At 55.6% G+C, this 16040-nt stretch overlaps 1 protein-coding gene across 1 annotated transcript; it reads right to left on the bottom strand.

The window, feature by feature from the left end:
- Positions 1–5865: 5865 nt before the first annotated feature.
- Positions 5866–14726, bottom strand: KLHL17 (kelch like family member 17; the record flags this gene model as incomplete). The annotated part of the gene is made up of 11 exons (XM_082493620.1): positions 14506–14726; positions 13962–14100; positions 13270–13491; positions 12117–12233; positions 10603–10816; positions 10369–10513; positions 9612–9779; positions 9162–9250; positions 8006–8079; positions 6764–6945; positions 5866–6094 (listed from the first exon to the last, which is right to left on the bottom strand). Exons 1-11 carry the CDS (start codon positions 14718–14720, stop codon positions 5866–5868), a joined length of 1794 nt encoding a protein of 597 aa, XP_082349746.1. The 5' UTR covers positions 14721–14726.
- Positions 14727–16040: the final 1314 nt, after the last annotated feature.

Raw genomic sequence — 16040 nt, 5'->3', positions numbered from 1 at the left:
ATTTAATCCCTACCTCATTTGAAAAAAAAAAAAAAAAAAAACCACCCAGATTTTGTTAATATAAATAATAGTGCTGTTCTAAGAAATTAGTATCAATCAAGCGTGTGATGTGACAATTTTCTAGTACAACTCCAAAACACTCCAGAGACTGTAGGATCCACTGATCTGTTACAGACCGGGGAGAGGCGACAGCAACTGTCAACTGGGACTGACTGTTCGCTGGGAAGAGCGTTTCTGCCGGCTGCTCCGGGGAGCAGGTCCTGTCTCCAGCCTGTTTCCAGTGACAGTCCGGCAGCTCCATCTTGCTTCGGTAGCCGCGAGGCTACAGGGACGCAGAGGCTGGAAGCGCCCGCATGGGGAACGCACCCGCGGCAGCCAGCTGGCAAAGAGGTAACGAGAAGAGACGGGGAGAAAGTGAGGTCAAACCTGGGGAGAAGACATGCATTTTTAACAGGAAAGGTTATTTCTTACCGGAACAACTCCCAGAGGACCGTGACGGCTCCTTCAACACAGGATTTTTAAAACCGGGGGAGGATGGGTTTCCTAGAAAATCTGTTTGAATCAAACTGGGATTTGCTATGTGAGGTCTTATGGACATACCGGATGCGTTAGACTCTCTCTGTTTGCATCTGCCTTGTTTCGGAACTGAAGCCACCCTGCAGTAACAAAATCAACACACCCCCAAAAGCAGTAACTGTACAGTCGGGCGACACTTGCCCAGAGAGGGTTGCTGATAACGGACGTGCCACAAAATTTCTCAAAGGCCTCCACATCTTTGACCTTTAAAAACAGCCTCTTTAGCCCCCTCCCCTTCCTGGCGTATAATCCATTAACCCTTCACGGCCAAGCAAAGCAACAGGACACCCCTCCCGAGGGGCCCTGTCAGAAACTCCCTAATTTTTATGGCAGGGTGCTTCTGCAAGCTCTGTTCTCTCTGCACAGCTGTGAAACAACTTCCCAACAGCAAAGCCACGTCCCGGCACCTCCTGGCAGAGGCCAAAAATCACAGCGAACGGCAACAACTGGGTTTTATTCAGGAGAAGTATGATTCCTCTTAAGATCCATGGCTAACACGGTCAGCACTGTGACCAGAAATGCGCCGTTCCTCCATCATGTTTGTTCTAAATAAAACCTCACGGCTCGGGAGAGTGATAGAACTGCCTCTTTCCTGCTCTTATTGCAGGTCCTGCAAATATCCATCGTCTTGCTCACTGGGACACCAGGGACACCACCGCGGCTGGCAGGGCCGGGTGTGAGGGGCGGCTGAGGATGGTTCCCTCTCTGGTGTGGGGCACACGGATTTGCCAGGCAAGATGCTCTCCCGATCCCCATTGCTCTGCTTCCAGGAGGGCCTGAACTGGGTAGGGAAACAGTTAGGCTCCAGGCTTTGGAAAGACTTTTACAGCCCGCTAGTTATTTATAGAAGCCCGAAACAGAAGCAAGAGCCTAGAGAGCAGCAAGAAAGAGGACACGGCGGGGCTACGGCCAAGTCTGGCGTGCCTCCTGTACAGCTCTGCGGCTCAACTGCAGGGCTTGCAGTACGCACGCATGGGAAAGTTCCCTTTCGGGCCCCATGGGATGTCGCCATGCAGCTTCTCATTGCTCTTTTCACCCCCTGCACTCCCACCACCGTGAAATGGGTTTAATGTTCCCCCCCCCTCTCCCCTTTCCCCAGGCAGCAGCGACTGGCAGCGGCGACCGAAGGTGGATCTGATGTGGTGCAGAACTTCCCCGCTGCTCAATGGGGCCAAAACCAGCTACGCCTGGCCCCAGGCAACTCCTGTCCCCAGGCAAGACGCACGTGGCAGCTGGAGGTAGAGGAGGATGTTTCTCGTCTGGTTTTCATTTCCACTGCAGGAGAAAGCTGTCAACAGCACTGGAGATGGGGCATCCTAGGGACACCGACCTAGGAATTTAACAGCGGGAGAGGTGTAAATCAGTCTGCCTCTAAAGCCCCTGTGCCATGCGCTGGGCTTTTCCCAGCATCACCAACACCATCAGCATCTTCACCCTGCTCTTTCTCTGGGGTAGGGTGACGGCACATAGAGCCGTGGACAGCCCCAGCCCAGCACCCTCTCCGGGAACAGAAAGCACCTTGTCCGCAGGACAGCAACGTCCCCGGCCAGGCACCCAGCCGGGCACGGAGCCAGGACCTGTGCCGAGAGCTGCTCCTTTTAGCTCACCTGTGGTCCTGCCGTTCCTTCAAAGCTGGCTTTGGCTCCTCTGCTGATGTCCACAGCGGCAGGGCCAGTCCGAAGTGGCCTCCAGACGGGTGCCTGTCCCTGCTCTGTGCAGACGCCTGGAAGCCTGGAGCGGCTGCACCCAGGCAGAGGAGATCTCAGCGGTGGCAGCTCAGGCACAGACGCGCAGCGGCCGGGGCAGCACCCTCTGCCTGGGGCGCCCTCCCCTCCTCCGCACAGGGCAATACAGAGAGCAGCTCCCTGCCTCCACGGGAGCGGGGCCAGAGAAGCGCAAAGGAAGGATCTAAGAGGCGGGATCCGGTATTCAAGAAAACGTCTTTATTGTACATGTTGGCTTCTATTGCTTGTATCCCCTCCCCAGTCCCATGTAGTGCAAAAAATTCAGAGAAACGGAGTTCCACATAAATAAGTCAGATATAACTTACAGAGAAATCAAAGTGACAACGGTTTGACATGGAGTAGACCGGGTCTGCCTGCGAGGAAGGCTAAGCGAACTCTTCCCCCCCGTCGGGGCAAGGGCTCCTGCCCAGCCTTGCCGTCCCACTGCAGACTGACACCGGGGTCCCTGGGCGAAACACAACAACACACACAGCCTGGAGCCACCCGCTCCGGGATGCTCCTCCGCTGGGAAAAGCTCACATGGGAAATCGCACAGATAACATTTTGGGTGAGACACCACTAACTAAAACTGGCAGAGAAGCCACACACAGTTGACGGTTCTCCTCCCCTCAGATAGGGTACTACGCACAGACAGACAGACACAGACGCACATCCCCTCCAAGGCCTCCTGCTCAGCAAGGGATGTGCAGCACCAGAAGCAAATCCACCCCAGGATCTCCCGGGGCAGATGCTGACACCTCGTGTCCACACAGTGTGGGTCGGGGTGCTCCGGACCCCCGCAAGCTGCTGGGGAACTATTTCGCCCTTTCCTTCCTTCTTTCTCTTTTACAGAAAAGCAGTGAGCACCTGCATAGTTAGTACATCAGAGACACAAAAGGCTCCTTCCTCCCCAGGTTTCTGCAGAACAGGCTCAGTGGTGATATTGCTCAGGACCCAACCGGTGGGTGATGGGAGTCACACTGCCTGTTTCCCTGATCCTCAAGAGGCAGGACAGCATTGCACCCCATTTGTAGTGTAAATTGCTCGAGATTACAACTGGGGCCAAGGGCACAGAGCACAAAAAACCTCCTCAGCCTGCTACACTGCTCGCTTCCCCCCTGGTTTTGCCTGCCTGCCGCCCCCCACCTAAGGCAGCAGCCCCCCTTCACGCTACAGCAGCCACAGCTGGACCAGATGCTGAGCCACTGCTATAACAACTCATTCCTTGTTTGAAACCAGCCCCGTTTCTCCCTCAGCACCAGCACCTTTCACTTCTGACACGGCCGTGGGGCTTTTGGGCTGGTCCTCCTTTCAAAAGGACCCCAGAGCCAGCGGCACCTTGACCGCGCTGGTCGATACGAGTCCAGCAGAAGACTAAAATCCTGATGTTGCTTATGGAATGGGAAAAAAAGGATTGAGACCTCGTTCACGCGTAGGCACAGGCACCCAACAGAGCAGACCTCACCGATTTCATCGTCACTTCAAACTAAGCAGATTGATGTGACCTATTTCGGGCAGCCCTACTGCCGCGTCAACCAAGAGGCAACCCGCGCGAGCAGAGCCTGGACATTTGCAGGGTCCTCTGCAATACAGAGGAATGGGAGAGCCGCCAAGCTGTGACAAGCTTGGCAAGTGAGAGGGGAAGGAAAAGCAGATTTAGAGTCTGTTCTAAAAGCCAAAAAGGCCTCCTCAGCCTGAGAAGCCCAGACTGTCCTCGGGAAGAGGCTGGGGGGAGAAGCAGCCCAGATTTCCAGAAGCTGCTGGTAATTTCAGGTGTCCAACGTTAGGCACTGTAAGTGGGCTTGTAAAACATGCAGGCACCTGTCCAGGAGAAATCAGATCGCCGTAAAAATTGTCTTGAGCTGGGGAGTCCCTATCCCATCTCAAACCCTCCTTTCACCCCAAAGAAAACAGAAAAGAAGAAATCTCGAGCCACTTGAAAATTCAGGCCAACAAATACCACCACCAAGTGAAATCTGAACTCTGTAAATGAGAAATGAAAAGGAGCAGGGAAAAAAAGGATAAAGGAATTCGTTCAAAACAAACAGTTAGACCATACTCCAATGCTACATTTGAACACTATTGAGGTACCAGTGGTTGAGTCATTCCTCTATAATGTGGAGAACACCTGATAATATGTCTCAGTTCATGGCTCATACACACACCCTACAGCATACCCATTGAAAACACCACCCAAGAGGTTCCATGGCACAGGTGGGTATAGGACAGGCCTGTGACTTATAGTACTTATAGTATTTATTCAACCTTTAGTTAATTAAAGTGGTTGCTTAATTGCCAGGGAGTCCCTAATTGCAAATGGTCCCTTCCATGCTGTTTTCACTGTACATACAGTATCTCACACATGCACACACACCCACACGTCTATAGAGAACGTCTTCCAGGACACAGTCATTATCTCATCAACAAATAAGAAAAGTAATTGCATCCCTTCTGTTGCCTTAAAAGCAGATGGGAAGGGGAATACGAGGATAGTGTAAAAAATAAAGGGATATGAAGTCATTAAAAAATAAAATATTAGCATCGAAATAAAAAAAGGCAAAAAAAAATAACACCCAAAAAAGTAATGCCAGGCAATCCTCCTCATTTGGAAGGCTGGACTGTTCTTGTTTAAGAACCGATACCTTTCCATAAACCCAGAATCTGCTTTGCAGAGAGGGGAACAGCAAACAGGCCGATGCGTTCCCAGCCAAACTGTGAACCAGGAGCACGTGCAGAGAGCAGGCAGCCGCACAGTCGCTTGAACCTGGGACAGCGATGGCGTGGATGCAAACAAGGTCATTCAACCCATCTGCCTGGCTGGGGACTCCCCAGAGCAATGGCCGGCTGGGATCTTAGTGAACGAGGTGGGGCCGGCTGAGTAGGGAAACACTGGAGGGTTCAGGATGCTGCATCCAGTTTTGTCTCCAAACCTCACCTCCTCCAGGCCCTGTCCCTTGGCTGGGCTTCTTTGTTTGTGTGTTTTAAGGCATCAATTAGACACCATTGAGAACCATACAGCGGCCTCAGAGTCTTTAACAGTGCACAATAGGCTTGGTAAAGAGTTTGGCTACAGTGACATTCAGAGGAGCGGTTGCACATTCAGCCGTGTCCTTGGGAGGAGTGCTGTCCACCTCCGCCATCCCACAGGACTCCTGGAAGCCTCCAAGGCTGGCTGTGCTCGTATGTGTGGCACCGGCTGGATCACGTGAATCCAAGAAGCAGCAATGGTTTAAAGTTTCCCTTCCCCAAAGAAGATATATGCCCTTTGGGTGAGCGGTGAGATGGGTCTGAACGGAGCAGAGAGCAACCCCTCTCCTCGCCCTCTAGAAGGTGGGTGCTCGTCCAGGAAGCACATTTCTAACTGCTGTGGTCGTGCTGATCCGATGTGTGCACCAAGAGTGGGGATGGCTCCGGGGCTTCACAGGAGTGCTGGGGCTGGAGGCAGCAGCCGGTACCTTCGCTCTCCTCCTACAGCGACCGGCTGCCCCGCGGGGCCGGCCACGCTGGCCTAGCACTTCGCCAGGCGCCCCTCTCCCCTTGAGGTAAGGTAGGTCCTGATTCTTTGTCAAAGGCTCGTCGAAGACACCGACAGGGTGGGCGAGGAGGGGGGTGGGAAGTTGAGGAGTTCCAGCACAGCCACCCCCACGCTGCTCCGGCGTGTGAACATGCACGAGGCTGCAACCCACTTGTTGGTACGGGGGTTGTACTTCTCGATGGAGTTCAGGCTGGAGCTCCCATCGTTGCCACCCACTGCGTACAGCCACCCATCCATGGCCACCAGGTCATGGGTGCTCCTGCAATGACCAGGCAAAGACCAGAGGAGCGTGAGGCTCAAGCACGGCATACGTGGGATGTAGGGCAGCTCGGCACCTCAGATGAACTGGCCAGAGCTCTGCCACCCCACAAAAGGGAGTGCTCGGCCTCACAAGTGCCCAGTGAAAACGAACTACTGGGGCTCCAACAGCCAATGGCAGAGTGCAGTATAGAGCCTCAGATCTTCCCCTTCACCCTGATACCTTCCTCCCACTGGAGAAGTGCCACCTCTAAGAAACAGGCCCTAGGAGCCTAAAATCCTTGGAATTCCATGCCTTAAATCCTCCCGCAGCTCAGCAACGTCTGTGTGGCCTCAGCCCGCTATACCACCCGGTTCTTTACGGCCACGCGGACTGCCGAGAACAAATCCCTCTGCAGAAAACGCCTGCTGCAGAACGTCCCCGCTCTGCCCTCCTGGCACGCAGGCACCAGTCCCTCGCAGCGCAGCGGGGAGCGCGGGCTGCCTTTGTGCAGGCAGCACAGAGCGCGCCAACCGCGGCGTTAGCCAGGCCCTGGGGCATGGTCTGCGTTGTGCGCTTTGCAGTGCCAAGCAAGGCAAGGCTCTCTGTGAGATGGGATCCCCGTTACTCACTGCAGCAGCTGAGGCTCCCCTCGCAGCTCGGGAGCGTGGCAGGGGCAGAGCTCCTTACCTACGGATGTTCATGGGCGCCACGCTCTCCCATGTGTTGGTTTTGGGGTTGTAGCGCTCAACAGAGTTAAGGCAGCTGGTCCCATCGTTGCCGCCAGCCACATAGAGCATCCCCTCCAGCACGGCCACTCCTGCGCTGCTCCGGCGGCTGAGCATATTGGCGATGGGCGTCCAGGTGTTGATCTGGGAAGAGGCAATGTTTGTTCATGAGACAGATGTACAAGTGATTTTCCACGTGCTCCCGCCAACCCAGCCCTGCGATACTCATCCTGCACTAACGACGCACCTGACGACACAATGGTCCTCCCCAAAAAAGACTTTTGGGGGGGACCCCAGTTCGTTCCCTTCAACTCGCCCGCAGGAAGAGCTTGCAAGCCCCAGAAGAGACCTCTGCCGACTGGCTGAGGAAAGCACAGCCGCAGCCAGCAGGAGTCCTGCCATCCCAGGGGCCTGAGCCGAGAGATCTCTGTGCCAGGCCACCAGTCACATCACAGCTGAGTCCCAGCCCAGTCATGGGGGTTGAGCTGTATCTATTTCAAATCTGTACAAGTCATGACGGTGGCTTTACAGCTCATGAAAAACCTCCAGGATCTTCTCTTTGATCTTTTTTGCAGTGACCTAGTCTGCTCCAACAGAGCTGTGAAACCCCAGGCCCAGCGCATGTCCCCAGCCTGCCACAATCCCCGCTAACTGCTCTGGATGTGCATGGAGCAAGGACCTCAGCTGGAAGCTGGAAACAGCTCAGGGCATGAACAAGAACTGTTCTTCCTTGAGAACTTAAGCTGGCCTACAGGCAATGGGGATAGAGAATGTTCTGGTGGTTGAAAAAAATCTCAAAAGAGATATCTTGGAGCCTGTACGGATGAGCTTTGGCTCCTTTTGCTCTGGATTGCAGCCCAGATGCTCTGCCCCTGCAGAAGAGCTGGGGAGAGGGCTGACACCCACTCCATCTCATAGTCACACATGGTGGCTTAATTCTCCAAGGAGGACGGCAGGTCCGTGCTGCACAGGCTCGCGTGGCACACCTCCTGCCCCACCGCTGCTGCAGTACTTCGCTAGGGAGCAGCCGCATCTTAACCTATGGCAGCGGTTTGCAAGAGACCACGCATGGCTGACCTCTCACTGTCTGCTAAGTTCTCTAGCGACCTGTGTGGCCCTCGGCTTTCTGCAGGGTCCTTGCAGGCACCCATACGGAGGGGAGAAGGAAAACAGGGTTACCAGGCATGCTCTCTCTTGTATTTACCTGGGGCTCATACTTTTCTACTGTGGCTAAGTGGGATGAGCTGTCATATCCCCCAACGGCATAGAGGTTGCCTTCTGCAAAGACAGTCACACACACACGCACAGGAGTTAGCTAAAGAGCGTGCCCCCAGTCCCAGCACAGCCTCCCACAGCTCTTGCACAGGGTGCCCGTACCGGTATGAGCCGCGGTGCCCCCGGCTCCCCAGGCAGCCAAGCTCCTCTCAGCCAGCTCCCCCCTCCCCTGGCAGCACGGAGCATTGTGAAATATTCATCAGGCAATTTCTCTGCCACGCTGCAAGCTTCCCAAAGAGCTCCTTCGCTTCTTGACCTCCTCATTATGGCAGCTGCAAGTGCTCCCCACCAGAGCAATGGGTTATTTTTAGCAGCGGAGGCTGGAGCAGGGGAACGCCAATAAAGGCTGTGGCAGGCAGAGAGTATGAGCTGGTGATGGAGGGGAGGGAACCTCTGAGTCAGCACTGAGGGCTGAAACCAGAGAACGGGGTAGGGGAGAGGCACCACGGGGACACTGCACAGCAGTTCCTGGGATGGTGGGTGCTACCCTGGCATCCCCAGGGAGGTCCAGCGCCTGCCAGGGTGGAGAGAGGTACTTGCATTAACCGCGCAGCTGCACTAAACCATGAAGAGGCGAATTCTCACACTGCATCCTCCTTAAGGACAGAACTCATTCAGTGGAGTCAGGAGACATCACAGCACTGCACCTAATATTGTGACACCCCTGGTAGAGACAGTTTTAACCCCGCACTACTGCTTGGATCATCAGTAAAAGGACCGTCCTGCTTTTGCAATGAAGGAGTAATAAGGTTGTCTCTTCCCTTCTAGGGACAGGTGATTGTCCAAAGCCACCCTCTTGCTCCAAAGTAGAAGGACCACAAAGGAGCTGAGGAAAGGGCTGTGGATCCCTTCAGGAGTTGCCTCCACAATGTGATGAAACCCAATTACTAGGAGACCAAGGAAGAGGGTAGAGGAAAGGAACATGTCAGAACATGGCAGAGAAATGGCTGGGCTACCCGGACTCACAGCTAGGGAATTTAGGAAGAAGGGGCAGGATCTAGAACGGAAGAACATCAAAAGGAACCACCAGAAATGCAAGAGACAGTCTGCACAGAAGTCAGTCAGGTCCTCATGCCATCACCCACCTAGCGTTGCCACCCGGACGTAGCGTCTCCTGGTGCTCATGGCAGCGATGGATGTCCAGGTGCCTGTCAGAGGGTCGTACCGCTCTGCGCTGCAGCAGGCAGGGACACAGGAACATAAGGTGTGACACTGGCAAAGCCCAGGTCAAAGCTCTTTGCCACAGACCCTCAGGGGCAGGTCCCAAGGAAGCTTGGGAATAGACAAGGAAAATGGAGGGAAGAACTAACAAAGGCTGTGTTCTCTTGTGGCAGAGGGCTACAAAATGTTTTTTCCCCTGAAGAAACATTGCCAAACAGGCCAAAGACACTGGAAGACAGAGCTGGATTGCAAGACAGCTATTCTGGGGCCAGTCCATCAGTCAGGAGTTGGCTTTGTGGGCTCCCCAGGTACCCAGCGCCACGGACAGTGCATGCAGGAGCAGCGGAGGAGCCTGTAGCAAGGCAATCCCCTACCTGTTCAGGCACGAGGCCCCATCGTACCCCCCAGCGGCATAGAGAAGCCCGTGAAGCGCTGCTACACCCAGGCAGCTCCTCCTGGTGCCCATGGACACCTCAGGTTGCCAGGAATTGGTGACAGGATCGTAGGACTCCACTGTGGCCAAATCAGAGGTCCCATCGTAGCTGTAGGGAGAAAAAGGGACAACATGTGAGAGCTGGGAAGCCTGGCGTCGCAGGTGAGGCTCATTGCAGGCGAGGCTGCGGGTTGGTCCTACAGCTCTGGAGCTGATCAAGAGCCTTGGGTCCCCGTCACCGCCCCTCCCTTCTCCCTCCTGCCCATCTTCCACAAAGCGGAGTGCACCAAAAGCACTTGCTGAAAGCGCAGAGCCCTTAGCGGAGCCCTTCTGGGGGTCTGGAAAGAAAGCGGGCCTCAGAGGGCCCCGCGCACCGGGGCAGAGGCGGCCTGGGGAGTCAGCAGTCTCCTAAGAGCCCGTAGCACAGCGCTAAGGGACATGGGGGGAAACAGCGCAAGTCCGGGATGTAGCCACCACCAGGCTGAGAGCTACAAATTCACTGCTCCGACCTGCAAGGGCAGGGAAAATAGTTTTCAGTTGTTACTCCTGCAGTCGGTAACCCAGAGATGCGGGATTGCTTCACCCGGAGGTTGGCCCTGGGAGGCTCTGCTGGGCCACCTCTGCTGTGCGCCGCCCTTGCCGCCGGCGCTGTGCCGAAGGCGCCAATGGCATCCCTGCCAGCTCCCTGCCCTCCTTACCCGCCCACGGCGTACAGCTTGTTCCCAATGGCAGCAACGCCCACTCTGGCCCTGCGCGTCGACATGGAGGCCACCATGTGCCACCGGTCCGTCCGGGTGTCGTAGGCCTCGCAGTCCCCGTGGATGGCGAACAGGCTCCCCCCACCTGCGCACGGGATGGCAAACAGAGCAAACAACAGCCCAAAGGCCCCGGGAAGGGGTCTACGTGTACGTGAGCGCGCGGCAGGGCCTTACCCACAGCGAAGAGGACAGTGCTGGCCCCCTCGCAGCGCCGCGGCCTCGTCCTGCTGTTGCTAAGGACCCCTCTCTGCTCCGGCATGAGGTGGTACTTGAGGGCTTCGATCAGCAGGTCCTTGCACTCCGAGTGATGCCGCACCAGCAGCTCTGTGTCCACGTTGCTCATGAGGAAGTCCCGGCTCAGCAGGGGCAGCCGCACGCACTTCATAAGCTGAGGGGGAGAGGAGCTGCATCCCATCGGCAGGGTGGGAAGGGTTCGCCCCAGTGCTGTCCCCCACATCTCCCCTACAAACCCCAGGGACCCCGGCAAGGCTGACTCCACCTGGAGATGGCATCCCGCTCACTTGGCGGGACAGGCACCCAGTGACAACGGGCACCAAAGCACGTGCAGCAATTCAGCCTTCAGGTGTTCAAGGCCAGGCTGGATGTGGCCTTGGGCAACCTGGTCTAGTGAGAGGTGTCCCTGCCTATGGCAGGGGGGTTGGAACTCGATGATCTTCAAGATCCTTTCCAACCTAAACCATTCTATGATTCTGTGTCTCTACAGAGCAAGGAGCCCTCAGCCTGGCCATGACATGTCCCACAGCCATCCCAGGTCCCCGCCTTGCCCTCTGCCCCTACCACATTCTCTTCCAGCGCTCATGCTACAAGTAACAGTCCTTGCTGCACGGCTGCAGAGCCCAGAGACCACCACTCTCTGCCCCACACACCCTGTGTTGCCTGCACTGCCCGCAGGAGGGATGTCTGCAAACAACTGGAAAGGTGGAGACAGAACTTCTGCAGGGTCAAGCCCTGGGGTAGGTGGAAATCCAGGGGAAACCCTCAGACAGAGTCTTCCTCATCCTGCCCCAGCCTTCAGGAGGACACCTGGGGACGCCTCCTCCGGGAACACCTAGGGATGCTTCTTCCCACCTGCCTGGAAGCGTGAGAGCAGGGAGATGACAGGCAGCCAGGGCTGCTGGAGACACCTACAGCCTCTACTGCAGTGTGAAGCTGCACCCATGAGAGGGTGCCCACGCTGTGCTGAGCACTAGCAGCCCCGCAGGAAAGGGCTTAACCATGTCTCCTCCAGTTGCACCTTTGGCAGGCAGGAGGCTTGCAGATCCATGCTCCAAGGTGCAGATGCAGAGAGACAAAAGCATGAGTTAAGAGAAGTCCCTGCTCAAATTTGCAGGAGCTTTTTGTTTGAGGATGCAGGTGAAAGCTCTGGAAGTCTGCAGGCAGGGCTGACCTCTCCTGCAGCCCACAACCTCCCCAGAGCTCGGCGTGCCCAAGCTGCCAGGGGTCTGAGAGGGCATCGCCTCCAGATCTGTCAGTCGTTTGGACTTCACTCTGGGAGGCTGAACTCCCTCAGCAACACCCTCATCTATACCTGGACTAGAAGTAGTATGGCAGGGACCTGCTGTCCCTGCTCTCTGGCCCACCTGCAGCTTCCTTCAGCTGTGTCTCCACCCAGCCCAGGCACTCAGAGCTGGTGGGTAGAACCAGGCCACCTTCCCCAGCAGACTCACCCTGGGGACATGCTGTCTTCTGCTGTCCACATCGTGTTTGACCCAACTGAGCACAGCACGGTACACCTCCTCCTCTGATGGCACGTTGAGGCTGTCACTAGAAATGAGGTCCAGCACCTGCAGAACGGGGCGGAAAGGGCAAGTGTCGGTTGGTATGGTTTGGGAGGAAAGGACACATTCACACCCCGACATAACCGGCCCAGCAGAACAGCACTGGCAGAGGTAGAGCCCCCGCCTCCTGCTGGCGGTTGAGGGGTGTAGAGCTACTCTCACTGGACGCAGAAAAATCCAAAGGGCAACCGGGTCCCCCAAACCAGGCAGGTGCTGCTGTGCCTCTCCTCTCCTTGCAGCACTGGTGTGGAGACAGCTCTGCCCTCCATCATCCTCCTTGGCTCCTTCCCCCCCTTCTGTGTCTGAAGCTGCTGCAATGCCTGACACTTCCAATCAACATCAGTGAGATCAGGCAGATGACTCTGCTTGCACGCGTCCCTTCAATATTTCATGGGATAGAGCCAAGTGCTGTTCCCAGCACGCTCCCTTCACTTGCCAAGGACTGTGGAGCTGGAGCAAGTGGAGATACGTACCCTCCCCTTGCTGCCACGCACCCCACTGCCCTGAGAATGGGTGAAGGGGGTGTCTGTATCCCAGTGAGGGACCATACAGGGTTGGGGGATGCAGAGCAAGGACTGGGAACGCCTGCTGGCCAGGGCACAGCACCCTGCAGGCAGCGATGAGCTAGGGGCCATCCTGGCACCACACTAAGAGCCGCAGGAAACATTAGCTGAGCTCTGAATTAAACATCACAGCTATGCGACCAGGGCAGCCAGGACTTACTCCTTGGCCTGTGCCCCCAGGGAGAGGGCAGTACGCTCAGAGCTCACGTGGCAAGCACCAGCGACAGCAATCATCCTCCGTGCTACCCTCCCATCCCTATTTCACATGGGATTAAGCTCGCTCTCTGACAGCACTTTTCCCATGCATTGTCTCTCCATTGAGCAGAGAGGACCAAAGCACAGAATCTGGGTCCGTTCCCCTGCCAAACCCTGTTCCCTCTCAGTGAAGGTTCCTTGGGCTCTTCACGTGCACGCTGTGCCTTCCAGGACAGAGAACGAAAAGCCTTGTCACACCCAGACCTTCACAGTCCCATCCTCACCTGTTTAAGAGGCAGCAACATGAACTCCTCTGTCTTGGACACCTCCACGAAGTGTTGGAGGACATACTTGTGCGCAGACTTAAGGAGGTCGCTGCAGGAGTGCGTGTCAGCAAAACCCCGGATCCCCAGGCAGTTGGATGGGTCGAGCTGGCTGAGGAGGAACTTGCAGCAAGCATCCCGCACACCATTGAGCTGAAGCAGACTGGCAGCAGGAAGAAGTGTCTGGCAGTGGAAAAGAATGGGGGAAAAGAGAGTTTCCAGGGCAAGGAAACCATTTTCACCCTTGTCTCACTGCAAGTCAATAACAGAACAGGCTTACTGAGCACCTTCAGGCACACAGGTGCATAGAGGACAAAGCATTCTTTGTTTCCAACAGGACTAAGCTAAAGAAGAGCTAAAGAGGACACCCGTAACTCCCCACAGGGCCAGGAAATGGCAGGAGAATGGCAGATGCCCATGACTAGACCTGGCCATTGCACAGTGCCTTGAGGAGCCGTTCCCAGCCACAGCAGCTGCAGGAACCACACTTCTGGGCACAGGGGAGCAGATGAACTCCCTGACCACCACCAGATGCAGGTGCCATCACAGAACAACAGCTGAAAGCCTTGAGCAGGAGAGAAGAGCCCCCAGGAGGCAAGTCTCATACAGAATGGCTTTGTGGAGAAGAGAGATTTGGGGGGGAAAGCTCCTACCTGCACATTCCCCTCGCCCACCACAATCTCAGCCGTGTAAGCGTATTGCACCAGCTGCTCCAGGGCCTGCGGGTCAATGTCGTGCAGCGTCACATGGGTCTGGCGGCTCTCGCTCATCTCATCTGGGGCAACACAGATACTAGACATGAATAAAGTCCCACAGAAGGATTGTTTCCCTGCAGGAAGACTTGACCACGCATGGAACAAGCCACGTCCACCTCCACAGCCCAGCATCACAGCCCAGGAAGGTCTCCTACCCACCTCTTAGCAAGGAGAAGGAGCAGTATACTCTAGGGAATGGGGTCCAAGTCTGCAGGAGGGGCATCAAGATACCTGTGCGGGGTGTTACGGGCACAGGGCTTCATGGCAGGGAGCCGAATGAGGAACTCACAGAGATGCACTTACAGAGATGATATACAGGCATCACATTTCCATAGCAGAGGACAGTGAGAAGAGGGAGTAGGACAGAAAGGGAAGGGGTTGGCAGGGAGGAGAGGGTTTGAAGAGCAGGGAGACCCTGGCCATGGGGAAGAGAGGACGCTACTTGCTTGTGAACATGGCGTGGAAGTACGGGCTGCAGGACGCCAGCACCACCTTGTGGGCCTTGATCTCCTTGGTGCCCACATGGAGGACAATGTCGCAGAGCAGCCCGCGCTGTCGCATGCGGTTCATGCACACGAAGGCGTCGTGATAGTGCCGCTTGGAGTTGTGGGAGATGCTGTGGCCATCGCGGTTGAGGAGCTGCACGCCTCCTTCCATGGCTGCAGGTGGTAGATGGTGGGCTTTCCCTTCTCACCAGCACTGGCATGGGGGAAAACCAAAGCATTACTCAGGCAGAAATAGCTCTAGTCCCAGACAATTCCCATGGTCCCCAGGTATGCCTGCCACTGCTCAAAGACCCCACGCAAGAACAGCTCCTGTCTAACCAGCCCCTGCCAGGGAAACACCATCCTGCTCCTAAACCAACACTGGCCAGGAGACAGTCCCTGAAACAACACAAGTCATCTAAATCGATGCTAAGACTCCTCTCTGTTCTGTGACACTCACTGCTTCCCAGCTGTGTTCACCTTTGGATCGATATCCTCCTCACCTGCCTTCAGAAGGGTACTGCTTTACAACATACGCGCTCACACTGGTTTTCCTTGAAGTCGCACCATCTCCAAATCAGCCTAACAAGGTGTATTTCCACGTAATAAAAGCAGAAGCATTGATCTTAGAAGTCTCACCAGGGCATGCCAGTCCTGCATCGATCAAACACAGCTTAAAGAGACCACTAGAGACAGGGAACACGACGACCCTGATTAGCCTAAACAAAAAATAACCAGGGAGTCCCATATTGTGAAAGGCAAGAGTGACGTTATGGGCCAAAGCTCTTCAAGTGGTGGCTGTTCCCTTCCAGCTTCCAGAAGATGCTGGGAGATTTGCAATGCACGTACCTGCCTTCAAAAGCTAAACACAGAGAGCTGCTGTCTTTCCCATGTCCACACAATCCGGGAGGATGAGGCACAGGGCAAAGGCAATGGCAGCACAGAGCTCTACAGCCCCAGTACAGAATCCTGCAGACCAGGGGTTCCACTCTTCCTGCCATTTTATATTTCAGGCCTCATTTCGGAGAGATTCCCAGGTGGTCAGTCAGGGAAGAGGAAACACGCACTTTAACATCCTGATCTCCCCCTCCATCCAGCATCCTCTCCCCAGGCACGTCCAACCTCCCCACAGCCCCAAGGCTGCACCAAACTGCCCAGCGCCGCAGACTCCTGCTCTGCGCTAGTGTAGCGGGGGGTTTGGGCAAAGCAGAGCTCCTAGATCTCCCTGGAAGCAGCTCCAGCTGAGACCTGGGCTGTCCTTCCAAGAGGTAACTTCGATCTTCATGTAGTTTTGGTTTGACAAAGCTGACAGGAGGGACAGAGAGCAGAAAAAAAACAGAGATGCTGATCAGGCAGCTGGGATGCGATGGAGAACTCTGCACATACACACCACACAGCCTGGGACAGCCCAGGCAGGGAGCAGGAGTATAAACTTGATCAGCTTGTAGACAACAAAAAAAATGCCTAATCAAGGAGAAAGCACATTTATTTG

Source organism: Vanellus vanellus (assembly GCF_965231255.1).
Source record: "Vanellus vanellus genome assembly, chromosome: 20".
NCBI lineage: Eukaryota > Metazoa > Chordata > Aves > Charadriiformes > Charadriidae > Vanellus > Vanellus vanellus.
The sequence above is the reverse complement of the archived record's forward strand: the minus strand, read 5'-3'. Positions and strand labels throughout refer to the sequence as shown.